At 38.7% G+C, this 20,146-nt stretch overlaps 1 protein-coding gene across 1 annotated transcript; it reads left to right on the forward strand.

Annotated features, from left to right (window-relative positions):
- Nucleotides 1-7,820: 7,820 nt before the first annotated feature.
- On the forward strand, nt 7,821-8,024 carry LOC116887818 (small integral membrane protein 30-like). Its single transcript, XM_032889338.1, has one exon. The coding sequence runs from the start codon at nt 7,821-7,823 to the stop codon at nt 8,022-8,024; it is 204 nt and encodes a 67-aa protein (XP_032745229.1).
- Nucleotides 8,025-20,146: the final 12,122 nt, after the last annotated feature.

Consider the following 20,146-nt stretch of genomic DNA (forward strand, 5'->3'; position numbering starts at 1 on the left):
CTCCTGCTTGAGTTCCTTCCCTGGCTTCTCTCAATGATAGATTGTAATGGGGACATGTAAGCCAAATAGACCCTTTCCTCCTCACATTGCTATTGGTTTTATCATGCCAATAGAAGGCAAACTAAAATAGTACTGTACACTTTAGAGAGTTGATCATTTCATAAGGATTATACTCTTTTGTTTTTAAAGAAAAATAAATCTTTCTCTCCAATCCCAGTCTGTAGCACAATATCTTATTTTCACCACAGTCCCAATGAGCCCTGGAATCTTTGTTATTGTTGTTGTTGCTACTGTTGCTATTATATTAGCATATATTAATCATGACAGATTTTCTTTCATGTACATAATGTATTTTGATCAGATCTACCCTCATTACCGCTCTTGTTCCCTTCCCACTCTTACTGATTCTTTTCCTCATCCCCAAAAGCCCCCCTTTCTACTCTCCTGTCCCATTTTAAAAACCATTGAGTTTCATGAGGGTTGTTTACAGAAACATGGGTGAGGGGCTCCTTGATAGGAGCATGACACTTTACACCCCTGAAGAATACCTCTCTCCATCCCCCAACAATGTTGCCACCTTATAGATTCACAGCAAAGGGTGGGGATGGTTGAGTACCTTCCTGCTCAATGACAGGATATTGAGAGGGCCCAATATTGTGTAGGAAGCATGGGTTCTTTACAGTAAGTGCTTACTCTTTGGGAACTTCCATTTATTTCCTTACTTGTTAAGGAACAGGAATGACTTACATAAGTGGCACCTAGACTTACTGAACTGGGGAACTTAAACACTGATGCTTGAGCCCATCCTCAGAGAATCTTTTGCTCTGCTGGAGGGTATCCCCATTTTTAAAGAGCTCTAGGTAATTAGAACTACTAAGTAGATAGATAAATGCAACTTGAACACAGAGTTCCAGAGGCAGAATACTGGCTTCGGTGCTTAGGCCAATCACTTACTCTCCCTTCTAATGGCTTCCCTACCTGTAAGATAGAGATGTTGATAGTACACAAGGTTATTGTGAGAACGAAATGGGATGACATATTGGAACCTTGTGATCAGAATATGGTTTCCAACTCGGAAGTAGCTGCATCATCTAGGTGCTTGATATAAATGCAAAATGTGCTTTTTAATAAAATTGCCACATGATCTTTTCTTTAAATTTTCTTCTTTGTGGGGATGGAGAGACCTTTCAGTGGTTAAGAGCATTTACATAACCACTTGCAGAGGGCCTGAGGTCGATTCCCAGTACCTATGTTAGGTGGCTCTCAATCGCCTGTGACTCCAGCTTCAATCTATCTGGCCTCCACAGGCACCTGCATTCCTGTGCATATAGCCACGAACAGACGCTCTCTCCTGTTCTGCTCTCTTCCTCCTCACAGTCCACGCTCCACTTCCATGCTCCAGATAACATACGCACATCACATTCTCAGCATCTGTGTTAGGATTTAGTAAACTGCCCTGCACAAATATTCAATTGAGGTTAGTCATTACTAATTTCACAGAATAAATTTCAAGGTAACTCACTGTATTTCTATCCCTGTCCAGAAATGATCTCAGAATTAATATTTTATCCTTTGGATCACTTTTTGCTAAAATAAAAATGTATTCCCAAAGTTACTCATTACCAAAGGTGAGAAGTACAAATATGTTTTAATTATATTGGAAAATTCACCATAACTAAGTTCTATTCTGTTTTGTTTGAGTAAATTCAGTAGGATTTCCTTCTTTCTTATCGGCATATATTGATTATACAAAGTAGTGGTCTTTTAGTGGACTGATGTCTTCATGGGTGTATATAATGTGTTTTAATCATAGTTACCCAATTTCCTCTCTTGTCACCCCTGAAATAGGATCCATTTTTACATTGCTCATATTTAATGCACTCTTCAGGGGTATGGTTCCTTTTAAATGCAAGGGGGAAAACCTGCATTTTACCGCACCAGGATTTTTATGTTGTATATTTTATTAGAAGTAAAGCTAGTTCATGGAATGAAACTGTCATTAGTACACTTTTTGTTCATTTCTGTTTCAAACGAAACTGTTGTGCCTTCACTTTGAAGGAGACTATCTTCAAGTAAACCCTGACAGCCAGTGAACTCCCAGTGATGCCGATGGAAACAGATGTTTATGTTTTTCAAGAAATCAACACAACCCTAAACTCCAAGCTCACTAAATGTAGCATCTACTTTAAAATTCCCTAAACCCATCTCATGAGCTACTGAGAAGGTTGTTTTCTGGCTAGTCTACCAAATTTGCTCGTCCTTTTTCTGTGGCCTAGAATATTGACAGCTTTTTAAAACTGACCAGGAATCTTTAGAAATGTCTTGGTGCTTTTGAAACCATCCAAATCCTTCACCATCACCATGAAGCTCTAAGAATCCTCATATCAATAGAGTTAATATCAGCTGCCGTATTCAGCTCCCTTCTGGATGGAAGCTTTTTTTAAGCACTTAGGATAATGAGTAAGAAATGTCACAGCTAAGGTCCTCCTTATCCCTTCATCCCCTTTTATAAGAGCAGAAGTTTAGCTTATGATTGTTAAGCATATACCTTGTTATTCATGAACAGAACTGTGTAAGTTATACTTGTTTGTTCATGCTTCTAATCCCAGAGCAGGAATGCCGAGATAAGACCATCACCACTAGGTCAAGGCCAGCCTGGGCCACAAAGTGAATTCCAGTTTAGCCTAGGCTGGAGTGCTTCAAAATAACAAAGAACAACAACAATGACAAAGATGTCTGAACTTTGGGCTTCTGGCTACTTCAAGTGTAGTACTAGAGCCAGCCGCCCCTGCAAGATGGTTAGAAATGCAAAACTTCAGGTCCTAGTCTAGCATCCCATTTTTTCTTAGGCTGACCTCAGACTTCCTATGCAATCAAAGGTCAAGCCCAAGGCAGTATGCATGCCATGCAAATACTCTAAATATCAACTGAGCTACATCTCCGTCCCCTTAAAACAAATTCTTAAGATTTCCACAGATTAAGTATTTTTTTTCATTTTCCCCGATTAAGGGGGAATACTCATTCCTACACACTTGATTTTGCTCATTTTAAGTCATACCCTTTATTCATCATTCCAGAAAGCGAGTCTGTGAAATTAAAGGATTAGAGGACATAAGGCTGTTCCTTGGAGCCCCCAGGGACAGTGTGTCAAACCATTGGTTACACCCCTTCTGAAGCAACAAGCTTCTCTTTGTCACTGCAAAGTTCCTTTGTGTCCTCAGCCATGGCTTTTGTACAAAGAAAACATTATTCAGAGGCTAATTTTGTTCTTGGAAATAATATTCATTTCAAATTAAATCAACAAATTTTAAAGCTGAGATATTTTTTAATTTTTAAGTTCAAATTGTTAATTCTACCATTTGCCTTATAAATACAGTTGGATTGTATCAAAAAATTTATAGGAAGTTTTATAATTAGTTAAGTTTTTAAAAACAATTTAAGCCACACTTTTTCATGCCACAGACTTGATTTTCTAAGTGCATCCATTGTTTCCAAACAACTTCCTAAAGAATGTTGCTGATTCCAATAAATCTAGTAAAAAGACCTCTAAACAAGTTCTTTTGGAAGTTCTAATATTGTTGATAAGCAATGATTAACTGGTTATTGCAAAGCTAAAAATTGCTCACATATACATCTTCCATTAGGAGCATAAGGCTAATCAGTTAAATAACCAAATAGTTAAAATTAGACTTTAGAGCAAATAAACACAAAGAAGTCACACATGCACCACAAAAATAGAAATACTGTACATATTCTTTGTATGAAAGTAGAAGTTCTAAGCAGAGTATAATTTTGCCTCTCAGGTACATCTAGAAATGTCTGGAGATATTTTTGATGTTACAACCAAGTTATGGGAGGAAAACTCCTGGCATCTACTAGTATGCTACTAACGAGCCTGCAGTGCACTGGTGTTGGAGTAAAGGAACATTTCCCTTCTACTTTCTCTTTGCTGAAAATACATGAACAGTGAATAAATAGGAGAAAAGACATACACATTTATTAATGTACAAGAGGGAACAATTAAAGTACAGGGAAAATCACAATAAGGTGATCATCTACTCTCAACCATTTTCAGGGAACCAATAGGAATCGTGAACAAATTTTAGAACACTAGTAAATTATTTTTAGGGTACTTGATGGATTTAGAAAACATAGAAATGCCTGAGACAAAATCTACTTGGCCTACAGAACAGACAATGGTTTGTAAATGCTTCCCTTTCGACCATGGAGTATGATTGAAGTAGAAGATAATGTTGAAAGAAACACGTGCAGAACAAATAAAGCTAATAAGTCCAGAAAGGTTACAGAATAGATAAATAGGATATTTTTAGCTGATTATGAGGTCAGCTGTGGATTTTCAGTTACTTTTTCCTCAGTTTTCTTTGAGCATTTTTATTTTAAAATGGTCTCATATTTTTCTATATTTACAATGAACAATCCAAAAAATGAAATTTAAAAATTAGCCAGATACACTTGCACACTCCTATAATTGCATCAGTGGAGAGGTAAAACCTGGAGGATCAGGACATCAAGGTCGTGCTTGATTACATGACAAGTTTGAGGCCAGCTTGCACTATATAAAATCCTGTCTCAACATCCTCCCTCTCAAAATACACTTACAATAGTAACAAAATAAAAGCAAAGCAATAAAAATAAAGCACATACTCTTAAAAATAAAATATTATTGAAAGAAATTAAAATTAAATAAATGGTCATACCATGTCAATGAACTGGAAGAATTAATCTAGTTAAGAAGGCAATGACCCTCAAATTGACAAGTAGATAAGTGCTGTCCCTGTCTAAATCTAGGCTTTACAGAAATTGAGCCTAAGACTCCTATAGAAATGTAAATGACCAGGTATATACTCCAAGAAACAATCTTCAATAAAAGAGCAAATTTGAACTAAACTTTTATAATTTTAATACTTACTACAAAACAATCTTAACCAACACTGTCTGGTAGTGACAAAAAGACAAAATGAATCAGCAGAAAATAATTTATAGTCTAGAAGGAAATCCCTACAATTAGGGTCAATTGAGTTTTAGAAAAGCAGGCAAAATTATTCTATAGGCAAGACTAACCTTTAACACAACAGTTGTACAGGAATAGCTGGATATCAACATCTAAAAGAATTAAGTTAGATCCCTAATTTATACCACATAACTGCAAACGGATCAAAGAATTAGATGTAAAAATTAAATGCTAAAAGTATAAAGCTCTTAGACGAAAGCAGAGACTTAGTTTCTTTCTTTAGTGAGAAGTTTGGTTTCTTTAAAAACACAGAAATATTGTAAGAATATATTTTCATTTGAAATCCAGGAATGGGTTATGGGGTTGCCTCAGACTGTCCACAGCAGCTGACTATGATTTGCCCCATACTCAAGCAAGGGTGTGATTTTTTGACACCTGCAGTTAGTTTCTGTGGTTTTTTTTTTGTTGTTCTTGTTGTTGTTGTTGGTGGTGGTGTGTGTGTGTGTGTGTGTGTGTGTGTGTGTGTGTGTGTGTGTGTGACTTTTAGAAATTTGGGGACTTTTCAGAGGGTGTATAAATGCTAAGGCCCCTAGACATTTTGTGGGCTGTTTGTTGGTTGGTGTTAGTCACAGTTTAAGTACTTGTGCTCAAAGAAGAAACAACTCGAAGAATAAATTAGATATCCTGAAGGCAAAGATCAAATTTGCCCCAGGGAACTTACCGCCCCTAATCAGCAGGATATAGTCTAAATGTAATGTTGCCCCCTTTCCCTCTATTCCTACTCCTTTTCTTTTCTATCTAGTGTTAGTGAGGAAGAAAAAGGGTGGAGAAGAGTAGAAGAAAGAACCCACAAAATAGCAAAAGACCAGCTACACTTTTCAGTCTTTTTAAAACATTGATTGATTTACTTAACTGTGTGGCTATGTGTATATGTGCATTATGCACCTACACACTCACCTGTGCTCATGTGTGGAGACCAGAGGACAACATGCCCCCAAGTTGTTATCTTCTTCTATCATGGGATCGAACTTTAGTTGTACAGCTTAACAGCAAGAGCCTGTATCTGCTGAGCCATCTTGTCAAGTCAAATCTTCCCTGTCTTGAACTTGACATGATTTCTTCTGCATAAAACCCAGAAGTACAAGCAATATCAATAAAATAATATATGCATTAGACTTCGGTAATATTATAAACAATTGCACTTTAAAGGATATTATTAAAATGAGGAGATAGTACATAGAATGAGAGCAAAAAGTTGCACATCATGTATCTTGAAAGAGGCTTACATACTGAAAATAAAACAGAACTCTTATAGCTCAATAATAAGACAACTTAATTTAAAAAATGGACAAAAGATCTGAATAGACAACTCTCCAGAGAATAGCCAATGAACACAGAAACAGTTGTTTATGATCATTAATCATCAAGGAAATGCAAATCAAACACATACTGTTTTATGCTCACTCACGTGGCTATGGTTAGGAGAGATAGTGACTAATGGTGAAGATGTGGAGAAATTGAACTATTCATGTGTTACTGGCAGGTAAGATGCCACAACTTCTTAAGAATCCCTTTGGAGATCCCTAAAAAAGCTTTAAGTACAGTTACTGTACAATCCAGTAATTCTAGGCTTTGGTATATACTTAAAAGAAATGTAAGCATACATTCACACTAAAACTTGTATTTATAGATTCATGGAAGCCTTTACATAAGAGTCTTGGGCTCAATTTCTGTAAAGTCTAGATTTTGACAGGGGCAGCATTTTGATCTACATGTCAATTTAAGGGTCATTGCCATCTTAACAACATTAATTTTTCCAGTTCATTAACATGGTGTGGCCACAGTTATTTTATGGCATGAATATTTTGAAGCCTCTAAGACTGCCTTCAGTGACACACCTTCCAATCCTTCCTAAAGAGTTCCATCAACTGGGGACCAAGAATTCAAATATATGAGCCTATGGGGCGATTCTGATTCAAACCATTACACTCCTTTCCTCTCTTCCTTCCATTCTCTATTTCTCCCTTCCTTTCTCCTTTCCTTCTTCCTTCTCGCCTTCCTCTCACCCTCCAGTCCTTATTTCTTCCTCTTCCTCCCTTTCATCCTCCGTTCTTTCTTTTTCTTTTGGCATTCCCATTCTCCTATCATGTCTTCCCCTCTTAGTCCTCAGATTCTTCATGAGTAACTGCTAGGGGCCAAGCACTAATTCTTTTCTTAACCATTTATTTTATGGTCTCAGTGCTCTGCCCTTCTCTTCATCTCAGATCCCAGACTTTTTTGGCATGCCCTAAAGTAATTATTTCAAGCCTCTTGTCTTCCCTCCTTCTTAAAAGAGTAATAAAAGGCAAAAACGTTGCCTTTCTGTTTCCTATCTGTGGTGAGACTTCTGATCACTTTCTTTAGGTAAGTGTCTTTCTTACCTTTCTTTTAAATGACAATGAATAGAATGGAAGTAGTGGCAAAACTTTATTACCCAGCATACCTTGTAGCTGGGGTTGAGCAGTGCAATGTAAAGGGAAGTTGCTGGGTGGAGTGTTCATGAAGTCCTTGTAGAAGATGATAGAATCTATTACCTGTCTTTCGCTTCCTCTTTCTATCTTGCTTTCTGGGGTTAAACAGATGGCCTGTAATTGTCTTCTACTTTGGCAATTCTGCAATATTATTCCGTCTGTTAAATACCATTGAAAATGCTACTGGCGATTCCTGTAATGGTTGCATTCAGTCAGACTATGTCATGAGTAACCTCTTAGCCTCAGCATCTGGAAGTTCCAAAGAGAATATTTCACGTTGGATAGAATTTTACATATCCCATTGTTTTGGCAGGTTCAGCCCTCTAGATCCTAACATCATGAATTCATTTTTAACACAGTTGATCTTAGTCCTTTCTTCGCTGCTTTTGATCCTGTCTGGCGTTGAAGCAGTCGAAGCTGGAGATGTGACTGCACTCTTATTAGGTGTGGTTCTCAGTGTTACAGGCATCTGTGCTTGCTTGGAGACATATGCAAGAAAGCAAAATGGACAGATAGGACTTCGAAGGACTCTTCTGAATTAGACTTCACCCTGACCATTGTGCTGAAAACCCTTGTGCTATTGAAGCTGAACCCAAGATTTGATCTCTCCTGTTCTCAGCAAGAGGGTTACAGTTAACTGAGAGTTAATACCCTCAGTTAAGCGGATGCTTACCTGTTCATAGTTATTTCTCCTTCCATGGGAGCAGAAGAGAGTGGAGAGAGGCTCTTAACAACAAAGAGTGCACCAAAAATGTGGCCCATAATTTGTATTTGCTGCTTGGGAGGGGACTAAAGTGAGAGGGCTTAAGTTTGCAAAAGTACTATTTCATACTTTGAAATTGTCAAAGCACATGAAATTGCAACATGGAAGTGTTTACTCAGAATCTAGTAAATTAACATCGTTATTATAATCACTGCCTCTTGCATTCGGGGGGTTTTTCTCTCTCATTTGGGGGGTTGGATTCGGTTTTGGATTTGTTTTTTGTTGTTACTGTTTTCTTTCTAATGCTTCTGTGTTTATCTAGTTGATATTGTACTTAGAGTTTAATAGCCAAAAATTGAAACTTTTAACTCTGAGAAGAAATTTAATAAAAATGTACTAAACACAAAAAAGAAAATGCTACTGGCTTGTACATCTATTTACTTAAATGATCATTAATTCTTTCAAATGAAAATTTTAAAAATTGAAAAACAAGTATCTATGTTTAATACCCCATTTGATTGGTTTTCACACAAACTCTATCTCTTCAAAACTGTAATATACTTGTAATATGCACTCTTTTCTTCTTTCCTTTCTCTCTTTTTACTCATTTCTTAGGCAAAGTCTTATGTAGCTCAGTCTGGCCTTGAACTCACAAAGTAGCCGAGGATGATCTTGAATCCTGTCACACCCAGCACTCGTGCTTCCACTTCCCCAGTGCTGGGATCACAGGTGTGCACCACCTTGCCCCCAGTTTTATTCAGTTCCAGAGATCAAACTCAGGGCTTCACGAATGCTACGCAATCACTTGACCAATTGAGCTACAACCCCAGCCTGTGTTTGGGCACTCTTTATAATCTGTGTTTTCTGTTTATTTCCTCTGCTAAGGAAATACAAATCTAGAAGTGGACTTTGATAAGGCACAATTATCTTAACATACACATGCTCACAGCAGAATGCAATCCAGGAGGCAAATCGGTGCCTGGAGCATTACAGCTCTAACAAGAAGCTATCGCTGCTTAGTCACGCAGTTGAAAAACGTCAATCCTATCAACTTGGAAACTATATGTAAGAATTCCAGTGGCTAAGAAAATATGAATCACGAGGGCTGGGAAAAGGAAAACTGGATTACATTTATATGATTTCTTTTGAGAAACCTATTATATGTGTGGGTGCCTTACACATCATTTGATATTGAGTTATGTCTAGAGATAAAGCCTCCCAGGACAAGTAGTTAAATATGTTTTATTACTTAACCTCTAAGAACATGGGAGCCATTGTGAAACTGTAATTCAAGGCTAGATTTCTAATCTCTGCTCTCGTTTCAAACACATGTTAATTTACCCGAACACAAGATCATTTATCCATCTATAAAAATACATCCTAAATGTTCAAGTTTTCCAAAGAGCGCATTTGAGTTGCAAAACACCTAGAACTACCAATGGGGGTGGGTGGGGTGGGGGAATCCTCCTCCACAGGCATTGCAAAAGCCAAGGGCAGCTCCTCACTGAAAGTTGCCTCATCACATTTTCCGAAATGCCCCCCAAATGTTTATTTTGGTTTAAATGGATAAAAATTGCCTGCTGGTTACTATAATGTGTGCTTGTGTCAGACTGAATACCAGCCCTTGAGAGTTTCTTACTGCACATTAATGAATAAGAAGCAGAAATCCCATGGACCAACTCCGTGTTTGTGAGTGTGTATACAGCCAATGTAGACGGCCCTGGAGCCAGACTTAAAACAGGCTTAATTCACACTTAAGATCTGAAGACTAGGCAACGCTCTGTGTAACAACAGCTTCTCTCAGACAAAGCCAAAAAGTTTAAAACATACACACTCCTCAAAGATGGAAGTAAGTAGGAATTCGTGTGGCTAGGATCTGTAGTGAACAGTTTTGAGACCAAATACTACCTTATTGGGCAGAATCTCAAAGGGAAATAGAAAGCATCCTCAGCTGAAGTCTGTAAAGACCACTGATCAAGGAAACCCTAGATGGGGGGAGGAAGGGTTCATGTCGGCATACCCAGGAACATACTAAACACTTGCCCTCCCTGATGCAGAAAGCTGGAGCTATGAACAGAGGTTGAGTTATAATTGTAAAGGGAGACCAACTTTCCCCATCCCCAGTCTCTTCCAATCTCCTGTGGTGAATCCCATTAGCCGAATCCAAACAAAATCCCAAAACTAAAGGCAAAGGGATCAGGACACAGAGCAGGGACCCAAATTGGCCAAGTTAGAGACAAGAAGGGATTAAATCAGGATATCAGAGTGTCACAAAATATAAAAGAATAGAAACAATGATCTCCAATCATTGACTTGATGATTAAATGAAACAGGGCATATATACTATGGATCGCAGTCCTATCAGAAGAAGGCTCAATTAACGATAGCCAGTGGACTTGTTTGCACTTCTTTGTTCTGTTTTTGAGATAGGGTCTCATGCCAATCAAGTTGTACTGGATCTTTATATGAAGCTGAGGACCTTACACTCCTTAGCTTCCTATCTCTTCCTCCTGAGTGCTAGGATTACCAGAATGTGCCACCACCCAGCATTTATGTAGTACTGAGAATTGAACCCAGGACTTTGTACATGCCAGGCAAATACTCTCTCAACTAAGTTACATCTTCAGTACCTACATCTACACATACACCTACATCTACAGTGTTGTTATTGCATACACTATTACCAATGTGTAATAAGTTGTGGACAGCAGTCAACAGTAATATTTATAACCTCTTGTACGTGAGCCTTAAAGCTGACTCACCTAGGTGTCTTTTTCCATTGAACTGTGTGAGTTGCATAATAATAATGTGATGCGCCAGACAGCAGCTTCTTCACATGTAAAGCTATATACTGCCAAAATCCATTGGAAAAATAAAACACAAACCAATGAATGCAAAGGAACCCTCCCCCCTAAAAAACAAACAAACAAACAAACAAACAAAAAGAAACAGGAAAAAGAATATGTCAAACACCCAAAGTCGAGTCCAGATTTTTTTCAGAGCATTTGATTATAATTCCAAATCCTCACATTAAAATTTCTGAAAACAAATTAACATTGCTGAAAAAACAAATACGAAGCACATAGAGCCACTGAAACAAACAGCCTGTCTTGAATACAAACACGTACACGCAAGAAATTTATGGCTTTGTTAGATTGACAGTCCCTTTTTGGGTCACATTTGTCTAAGAGACTTCTGAAACATCTGAGGCTATTGATGTTGCCCTTGGTTAAAGGTGGAAGGAAAGTTCCTGCTGATGGAGACACAGTGAACTTCAGACACATGCCTCAGACATTCATGTGCTAAACTAACTTGAAAGTCCCTGAGGAAAGCTATGTAGTAACAGAAGGCACATGCATGCTTCCAAAGGAGGGAATTATCCAATGGTTATTATACTGAACTATGATACCTATGGACCGCAACTATGACAAACAGCACGACAGCCCTTAAGGCTGAGGTAGTGCTAGCTATACCTTGGCAGTAACCAACAAGTCGATAATAGAACTAAAGAACTGTTGAAGGGGGAGGGGTCATACCTGATACTGGAAACTTTGCTAGCTACCCAGGGTTTGTAAAGTCTTGGGTCTTGTGGTGGTACACACTAGTAGGATTTGTTGAAGGAGACAGAAGCAAGAGGGTCACCAGTAAGAGTCCAAATCATTACAGGTAGACTCATAAAACATTCATGTATCCTACCATCTTCAGGTAGGAAAATTTTTTCCCACCTGCCTTTGATGTCTGAAGTTCTTCTCCAAAAGAACACAGCTTTCTGTTGCTAAGTGAAGATTTGAGGGGGAAAGTGCCCCTGGGAAAAGATCATGTTGGCCAAGAGTTCAGTTGTTTCTTGAGAAGCAAGTATTGGTGGAGGGAGAAGGCATGTAGGCCCTGCTGAGACCTATGGAAGCAGGAGCAATGGCAATGTTCCCCGACAGCCATGCCAGAATGGGAAAGGCTGTCACAAGGCCTTTGCTGAATTGAGACAGTTGTGATTAATGGCAATCTGAGATAGTACAGCTGATGGGACCAAAACAGCTTTGAGTGGAGGAAAGGTCAGTGGCCAACAAGTCAGTTCCTAAAAGATGAAGCCAGTGGAAAAAACTGAAATGGAATTTTAGTTGTATCCTGGGCATGGTAATATAGAGATGTAAATATAATAATATATGTTGATAGAGGTAGAGACATTTGGACGTCTGATTGGATACAATATATACACACAAAAAAATGAAACACTAAATACACAGAATTCTTTTATTCTCTAAACTATATGTATATGTCATAAAACTGATTATTAAATCATTTATTAAATAGTCCTAATTTATTTTTCTTTTATTGAAAGTAGATTTTTTTTTCATACAATAGTCTGATTACAGTTTCCTCCACCTCAACTCCTCCAAGATCCTCCTCACCCGCCCTTTCAACCAAATCCACATGTATCTATTTTTAGCAAATCTTAGTAGGGTCTTCTCCTTCCTTCCTTCCTTCCTTCCTTCCTTCCTTCCTTCCTTCCTCCTTCCTCCCTTTTTTCTTTATTTCCTTCTTTCCCTTTGAGATATGTTCTCATATAGCTCTGGCTGGTCTTGAACTCACTTTGCAGTCAAAGATGACATTGAACTTCTGATCCTCTGCCTCTACCTCCTGAGTGTTGGACTATAGGCATGTGCCATTATACTTGTTTTATGCAATGCTAGAAATCAAATCCAGGATTTTCTGCATGATCGGTAGGCATTCTGTCAACTGAGCTACACCCACAGCCTGTGGCTGGTTTGTTTGTTTGTTTGTTTGTTTGTTTGTTGACACTGGCTGTTATGATTTAAAATAGAAAACAAAATCAAGATTCTTCTTCCAGGAGCTGGGGATGTAGCTCAGTGGAAGAGTGCTTGCCTCCTATGTAATAAGGTCCCATCCTCAGCACTACAAAGACATTCTAACACCTCTGTGTAAATTATAATCTCAGCTAGTATATTGTGTCCATATGGCTGATACATATTTCAGCTTTTATTAAACATTGGTATTTGGAGATTTTCCGAATCTCATAATTCTAAGATTTTTTTTTAATATTTAACATTTACTTTTCAAGCCTTAATGTTGAAAATCACATGGTCAAAGCACATTGATATACTTGAAATCAATCATATATATGAAACCAATCCTACTGTACAAAATTAGTGCCTTGATGTTTTAATTTTGGGTGTGTATGATGTGTTTGAGTGTGTGAGTGCAGGCATTCACTATGCGTGTGTCAAGGTCAGAGGGCAGCCTCCAATGACGGTCCTTGACTTCCATCTTGTTTGTGGCAGAGTCTCTTGTGGCAGGTCTCTTGTTGTTTCTTACTGTGCTCACTAGGCTAGCTGGTCTGTGGGCGTCTGGAAAGTCTTCTCTATTTGCCTTATGAACACTGGGGTTATAGAAACACTACCAATTCTCCATTACATGGAGTCTGGGGAAGTCTGGTCCTCAACCTTGGACAAGTGCTTGACTCACTGCACCGTATCATTGGGTCATGCTTTTTTAATTTTTTTTTTAAATGTGTTCTTCTTCAATCCAAAGAGATTAACAAACATCATTTGGCCACATTTCAGTTTCAATAGTATATTCTAATTTTTTATTTCCATAATATCCTCTTCTTTTGTGCTTCAATTTATTTTTATATACATAACTTTGTTCATTTATCCAATAAATCAACCATCTTTAATGTAGAAATATTCCTTTCTTATGAAGATGAAAAATGTATCGATACCTCAGTAAGAATATCATTGATAGAAGCCCAAGCTCTTAAAAATATATTTCCTAGATCCTTAATTAATTACAAAAGTTTGTTTGTTCAGCAGACAACTCCAAAAACGCTTTTGCATTTGAAAATGTTCATGGATCTGAACATTTTCCTCATTTTCTTAACTTTCAAATGTTCTATTTGTCTGTCTGTCTCTGTCTGCCTTCTAGTGCTGATTATTAATTCCAGATCTTGTGTATGTTAAGCATCCATCCCCTCCTTAAACTATATAATCCACTCCCGGATTATTTATTTAATTCTTATTATTTTTGTGTGCTAGTATATACTAAAACCTACTGAAAAAGAATTTTGAACCTTGGTATTGCCCATTTTAATAAAATTCTCCATAAAATTCCTTAGATTTTCTTAAGATATATATAATAATATTTTGGTGAGCCCAACCTCTACAGAATTTGAATATAGCAAATTAGTTAATTAAAAGGGCAAATACTATACTTTAAGGATTTTACTTCAGGAGTTGTTACACATGTTTGCAATAGGACAGAGGGTAAACTCAATTTGTAGTGGTTTTAAAACAGAGTCTCACTTAGCCTAAGATGACCTTAAACTGTCTATTTAGCAAGGATGACCTTGAACTTATGACCCTCCTGCTTCTACCTGCACTGTGCTTGTATGGCGTGTGTGCATTGCCACACTCAGTACTGGAGGTGCTGGGCATGGAGTTCAAGGCTTTGTGCATCCGGCAAGCACTCCATCAGGTGAGACAGATCTCCAGCTTCCAGAAAGTAAACTCTTTTAGGATTTTTGAGTCAGACATTCTGTTGCTGTGGGCGAAAACAGTGACAAACTAGACACGAGTGTGTATGGAGATGTGTCAGTGCAACATTTAATTTGTCAATTCTGGAATTTGAATTTTAGTTCATTTCTGCAGGTGAAAATGTTATTCTTTTTCACTTCAGCAGCTGAGCTTAATTAAACAGTGGGCCAAAGTTTGCCCCTTATGCCCAGGTAGCAATCTCTGTTTTGCCTGATTTATTGTTTTATTACATCATCCGAAGAGAATTGAATACAGTGCTTTATTTCTGAATTAGCCTATCCATAAACCTTTCTAAAATGTTGGCTAAAGCACCATTATTTTTAATAGGCAATAAAGTTTTCCTGAAAATGTTTGTCTTTTAAATAACTTTTAGCATACTAAACTATACCTTTTGGGTTTATTATATTCCCCAAACTCATTAAACCATATTTAGTCTGAAATTTCATAAGAAGTGATAGAAGTTGTAACTACTCTGATTTGATCATCACACACACACACACACACACACACACACACACACACAGAGAGAGAGAGAGAGAGAGAGAGAGAGAGAGAGAGAGAGAATTATCATATATATAGTATTATACACCAATTTAAAAATTAAAGATAAGGTTTTGCATTTTGTTGTAGGTTTTGCAGGAATTATTTCTCTGAGACTAGGTTTCTCTGTTTCACAGCCCTGGCTATCCTGGAACCCACTTTGTAAACCAGGTTAGCCTCAAATTCACAGAGGTTTACCTGCCTCTGCCCCTGCAGATTAAAGGCACGTGTCACCATGCTCAGCAGAAAAAAAACTATAGTTGTACATGATATAGTTTGAGTACTTTTGGTAATCACTAGGATTTTTTTCTCCTTTTTCCAAATGCTTTTCTAAAAATTATTTCCTCATTTTGCTAGATACATTTTTTTCCTTTGCTTCTGAGACAACAGATCTTGTGCCCAGGCTGGCCTGGAACTCGCCATAATGGAGGATGCCCTCAAAATTCTGATTCTCCCATCTTCACCTTCTGGACTGATAGACACTTACCATATCTGCTTCATGTAGTACGAAGACCTAGTGCTTCCTGCATGTTAGGCAAGCACTCTACCAACATCCATCTTTCTTGGATTAGTTTCTAGGTAAGGAACACCTTAACTCTAGATTGCATGAATATGCTCGTTCATAACAGTATTATTTTTCCTTTAAAATTCTCATTAAAATTTCCTTTCTTAAGTTGGGCTCACCAATGCTCACCTGTAATCCTTACCCTTGGGAGGTAGAAGCAAGAAGGTCAGGAATTTCAAGGCCATCTTCTACTACATCGTAAGTTCAAAGCCAGCATGAACCCCATGAGACTCTGTCTTAAAGAGGGGAAAAAAAAGAAATCCTGAAATTTTTGATATTTATGTAGGCATCGAACAGTATTATAGATTTTTATTGTGCTTTCTAAATGTTTTTCATTTGCTTTTTTGACATTTTGAACAAATTGGGCAGTGGGGCATTAAAAATATATTTGGAAAGAGCACATGAGAAGGATAGAAGCCGCATTATGCTGTGAACTGGTTTTGATGAAATCAGGTCCTTAAACCACCCCCACCCCGTGGAAGTAGTTGCAGGGACTTCCTAAAGAAAGGATGCACTGCTTTCAATGATGGATTGGAGGCTAGATGTGAAGATCATAACTTAACAATGCTATATGGAGCAGGACTGGGGAAAAACTGTGTCGTGAAGAGAACCTGATGGGAAAGCTTGTATCCCAGCTGAAGAAAAGCCACAAGGGAAACTGGGGTTAAAGGTGCAGGAGATTCCTGTAGCTGAGGAACCCAAAGAGAGGACCCCCCAATGCCCATGTGGTGGGAAAGTGGACACTCCTCAGAAGAGAAAGGAAGACTGAGGATAGGATGGAGAAGGGATCTGTTGGTCTGGAGACCATGGAGCATGGAGGGCAGAGCTTTCTATCTTGCTTCTGTTCTCAGTGTAGTGTGAGGACGTGATGCTGGAAGAAGAGGGCTTTCCTGTGTTAAAAAACTTGAGCAGTTGCTCTGGAGAGTGGAAGGAGAGGATATAGTCGTTGAGTTTGAGATGGTGGGGCTAAAGATTTTAATGTCTTGGACAAGTGCTTTTAACTAATTCTATCCAACCACCCTGCCCTGACTTTTGCCAAGCTCTGATGTCATTAAGTAGAGAAAGTCCATGCAGCCAATATTGTGTGCCCAGGATTTTCTCATTCCATTTAATGCTGCTTCCTTTATAGTGACTATATAAGAGTAGGATGTGTGGGTGTTTATGATATCTGACTTAAGGATAGGGCCAGTATACAGCTAACAGGAGGCCAGGAGACCCTCCACCAACCTTACAATATCATGAAACCCTAAACCATTCTCCTTGGGCTGTTTGTCAACAGAACTTACACAATCAAGTTATCAGCCACATGAACCCTTTCCTCATAGCCTTAGAGCATCACCAAACTTTCTAAAGGTATCCTATGGATTTTCCCTTTTGTTTCAAAGATAATTGCCCCTAAATTCAAATTTCTGAAGTTGTTGTCCCAAGTTCAGTCCCTCAAACACTTACCAAGTCCCAATGAATGAGATCTCCTTCAGAGGGACAAGATTTCATCTCGGGCTTTTGTGCTGTCCAGACTTTCACAATCTGCCAATAGCCTTCTTCGATACTATAAACAGTCCTTACTCTTGTCATGAGATGGGCTCTACAAGCCTCTCTAGTTACACTTGAGTCCTGACCTCCAGGATTGAACCTAGCCATACAAACTCATTTCAGGTAGGGAAACCTCAAACCCCTGAGCCTCTCAAACATTACTGGGAGTGGCATTTGTAGAACATGTACCTCTTCTCTCTGTCCCCAGCATTCTCTCAGCCTCGGGTAGGCCCCGTAGCTCTCTAGGTATTTGACAGCAAGAGAAATGTGTATTTGTTTCAGTAAGTTCGTTTTCCAAGTAATAGGATATAGGCCCTCCAGCCAAGCATTTCCATCCCAAGAGACGAACTCAGCACAGTGTTGAATAAAAAGATGTCATGTCTACTGGGTGGCTCGGTGAGTAAAGGGCTTGGCATGCAAGTCTGATAAACTGGGTCTCACAGAAAGACAGAAGGAGACAACCAACTGCACAGAGTTGTCCTATTAGCTCCATATGCATGCCATGTATGTGTATCTTCACACACATATGTACACTCACTTACTTACATGCTAATAAGCAAATGAAAGGTGAAGAAAAGGAAGAAGGAAAAAAGCAGCAAACATATTTTTAATGGTTTTAAGGTCAATTTGCCATAAATTAGACCATCTGAATAGGAAGCCTTGCTTGAACAACTGTTCTGACTGCCTTAATTGATGCAGAAGGACCCACCCCAGTGATGTGGCGCTTTCTGAGGAGTCCAGATAAAGGGAACACAGCTTGTTTGCTGTTTTCACAGAGTTGATTTACTCTATCGCTGACTCATTTGCCTATAGCAGAACCAGTCTTTATGGACTCAGGAACCTTCCAGATTTTCAGCTCCAGATTAGGACTTCTGAGACACCCAGCCTGGAAGACAGGTCAACTACGCAGTCACCGTGGAAGTATCCCAAATGCTGAGGAACACAACTCCAAGCACTGAACAAGCCAGGAAGCAACACTCCTTCATGGCCTCCAATTCAGTTCCTGCCTCCAGGTTCCTGTCTTGAGTTCTTACCCTGACTTCCCTCCATGATGGACTGTGGATGAGACACGTAAGCTAAACAAACCCCTTCCTCCCCAAGTTGGTTTTAGTAGGTGTTTTATCACAGTGATGGAAGGTGACAATGGCATATGCTCATCCCCATCTATGTGTCCTTACCATCAGGCAACACTCAAGCCAGATGCCACCTCTTCACTGCAGCCTTCCCTCATGTTGGTGAATAAATGTTTACTTCTCTAAACAGATAAAGCGTTTCTCTGGTGCTTTGTATTCATTTATTCATTAACTTAATTAATAATTATCAGGAATCTTCTGGAAGCTGGCTCTGTTTCAAGTGCTAGAATTCAAAAATGAAAGTGCAAATCCTGTACCTCAAAGAATTTTCCAAAGTAGCTAAAACTTTATTCACATAGGATAGCTGTTCTCAACCTGTGGGTCTCAACTCCTTTGAGTATTGCATACCAGGTAGCATGCATAGCAGATATTTTACATTATGATACATAACAGCAGTGAAATTTCAGTTGTGAAGTAGCAATAAAATCATTTTATGGTTGGGGGCATCACCACAGCATGAGGAACTGTATTAAAGGGTCACAGCATTAGGAAGGTCAAGAACAACTGACATAGGACTGAATATTAAAACAAAACTTCTTGCGTATAGCTGTAATTGTTTTCAGCAGCAGAGAGCTTATGTAGAATGTTTGAGGCTCTGCATATGAGCACCACAAAAATAGAAGAAATAAATTAGGCTTGGGAGACAGCTTAATCAGTTAAGTGTTTACCATGAAAGCATGAATCCTCAGAACCCATGAAAATAAGTAAGGCCTGTTGACACATGCTTTTAATTTCACCCCTAAAAACTGAAAACATGCAGGGCCCAGAAGTTTACTAGCCAACAAGCCTAGCTTAATTGATGAGCTATAGGCCAATGAGAGACTGTATCTCAAAGGACATGGATGCTGGTCCTGACGATGATAACCAGAGATTATTCTCTCACCTCTACATGTGTTCCCACTTATACATGTGCACCCACTTGTACACAAATATGCACATACATATGTACAAAAATAATAAGGAAACAGAGCCCTGAACTTTTAAAACCAATAAAAGGAATAAAAATTCCAAGTTCATTTTTTTTATTGAATATTTTTTATTTACATTTCAAATGTTATTCCCTTCCCAGTTTCTCGGCCATAAGCCCCCTATCCCATCCCCTTCCCTTCTTTTAATGTGGTGTGGTAGATAGTATAATGGTTAAGCATATGTATGATGTCTGCCCTATCTTAGTTAGGGTTTTACTGCTGTGAACAGACACCGTGCGTGACCAAGGCAACTCTTATAAGGACAACATTTAATTGGGACTGGCTTACAGGTTTAGAGGTTCAGTCCAGTATCATCAAGGTGGAAGGTGGGAGAATGGCAGTATCCAGATAGGTATGGTGCAGGCAGAGCTGAGAGTTCTACATCTTCATCTGAAGGCTGCTAGGAAAAGACTGGTTTCCAGGGAACTAGGATGAATGTCCTTTAGCCCAGGTCCATAATGACATACCTACTCCAACAAGGCCACACCTCCTAATACTGCCACTCCCTGGGGCAAGCATATTCAAATCATCACACTGCCTAAGGGTGCAGTAGTGGCATATGTACCTTGGTGGTAACCAATAGCTCTCTAATTCAATTTGAGATGCATTCAACAAGAGAGAAATTTTGCCTGGTACTGGAAACCTAGACAACTACTTGGAATTGGTGAAGTTAG

Source organism: Rattus rattus, chromosome X, assembly GCF_011064425.1.
Source record: "Rattus rattus isolate New Zealand chromosome X, Rrattus_CSIRO_v1, whole genome shotgun sequence".
Classification (NCBI taxonomy): domain Eukaryota; kingdom Metazoa; phylum Chordata; class Mammalia; order Rodentia; family Muridae; genus Rattus; species Rattus rattus.

Excerpts from the sequence above, each read along its gene's own strand:
- LOC116887818 (XM_032889338.1), top strand. The coding sequence starts at position 7,821 with ATGAATTCATTTTTAACACAGTTGATCTTAGTCCTTTCTTCGCTGCTT.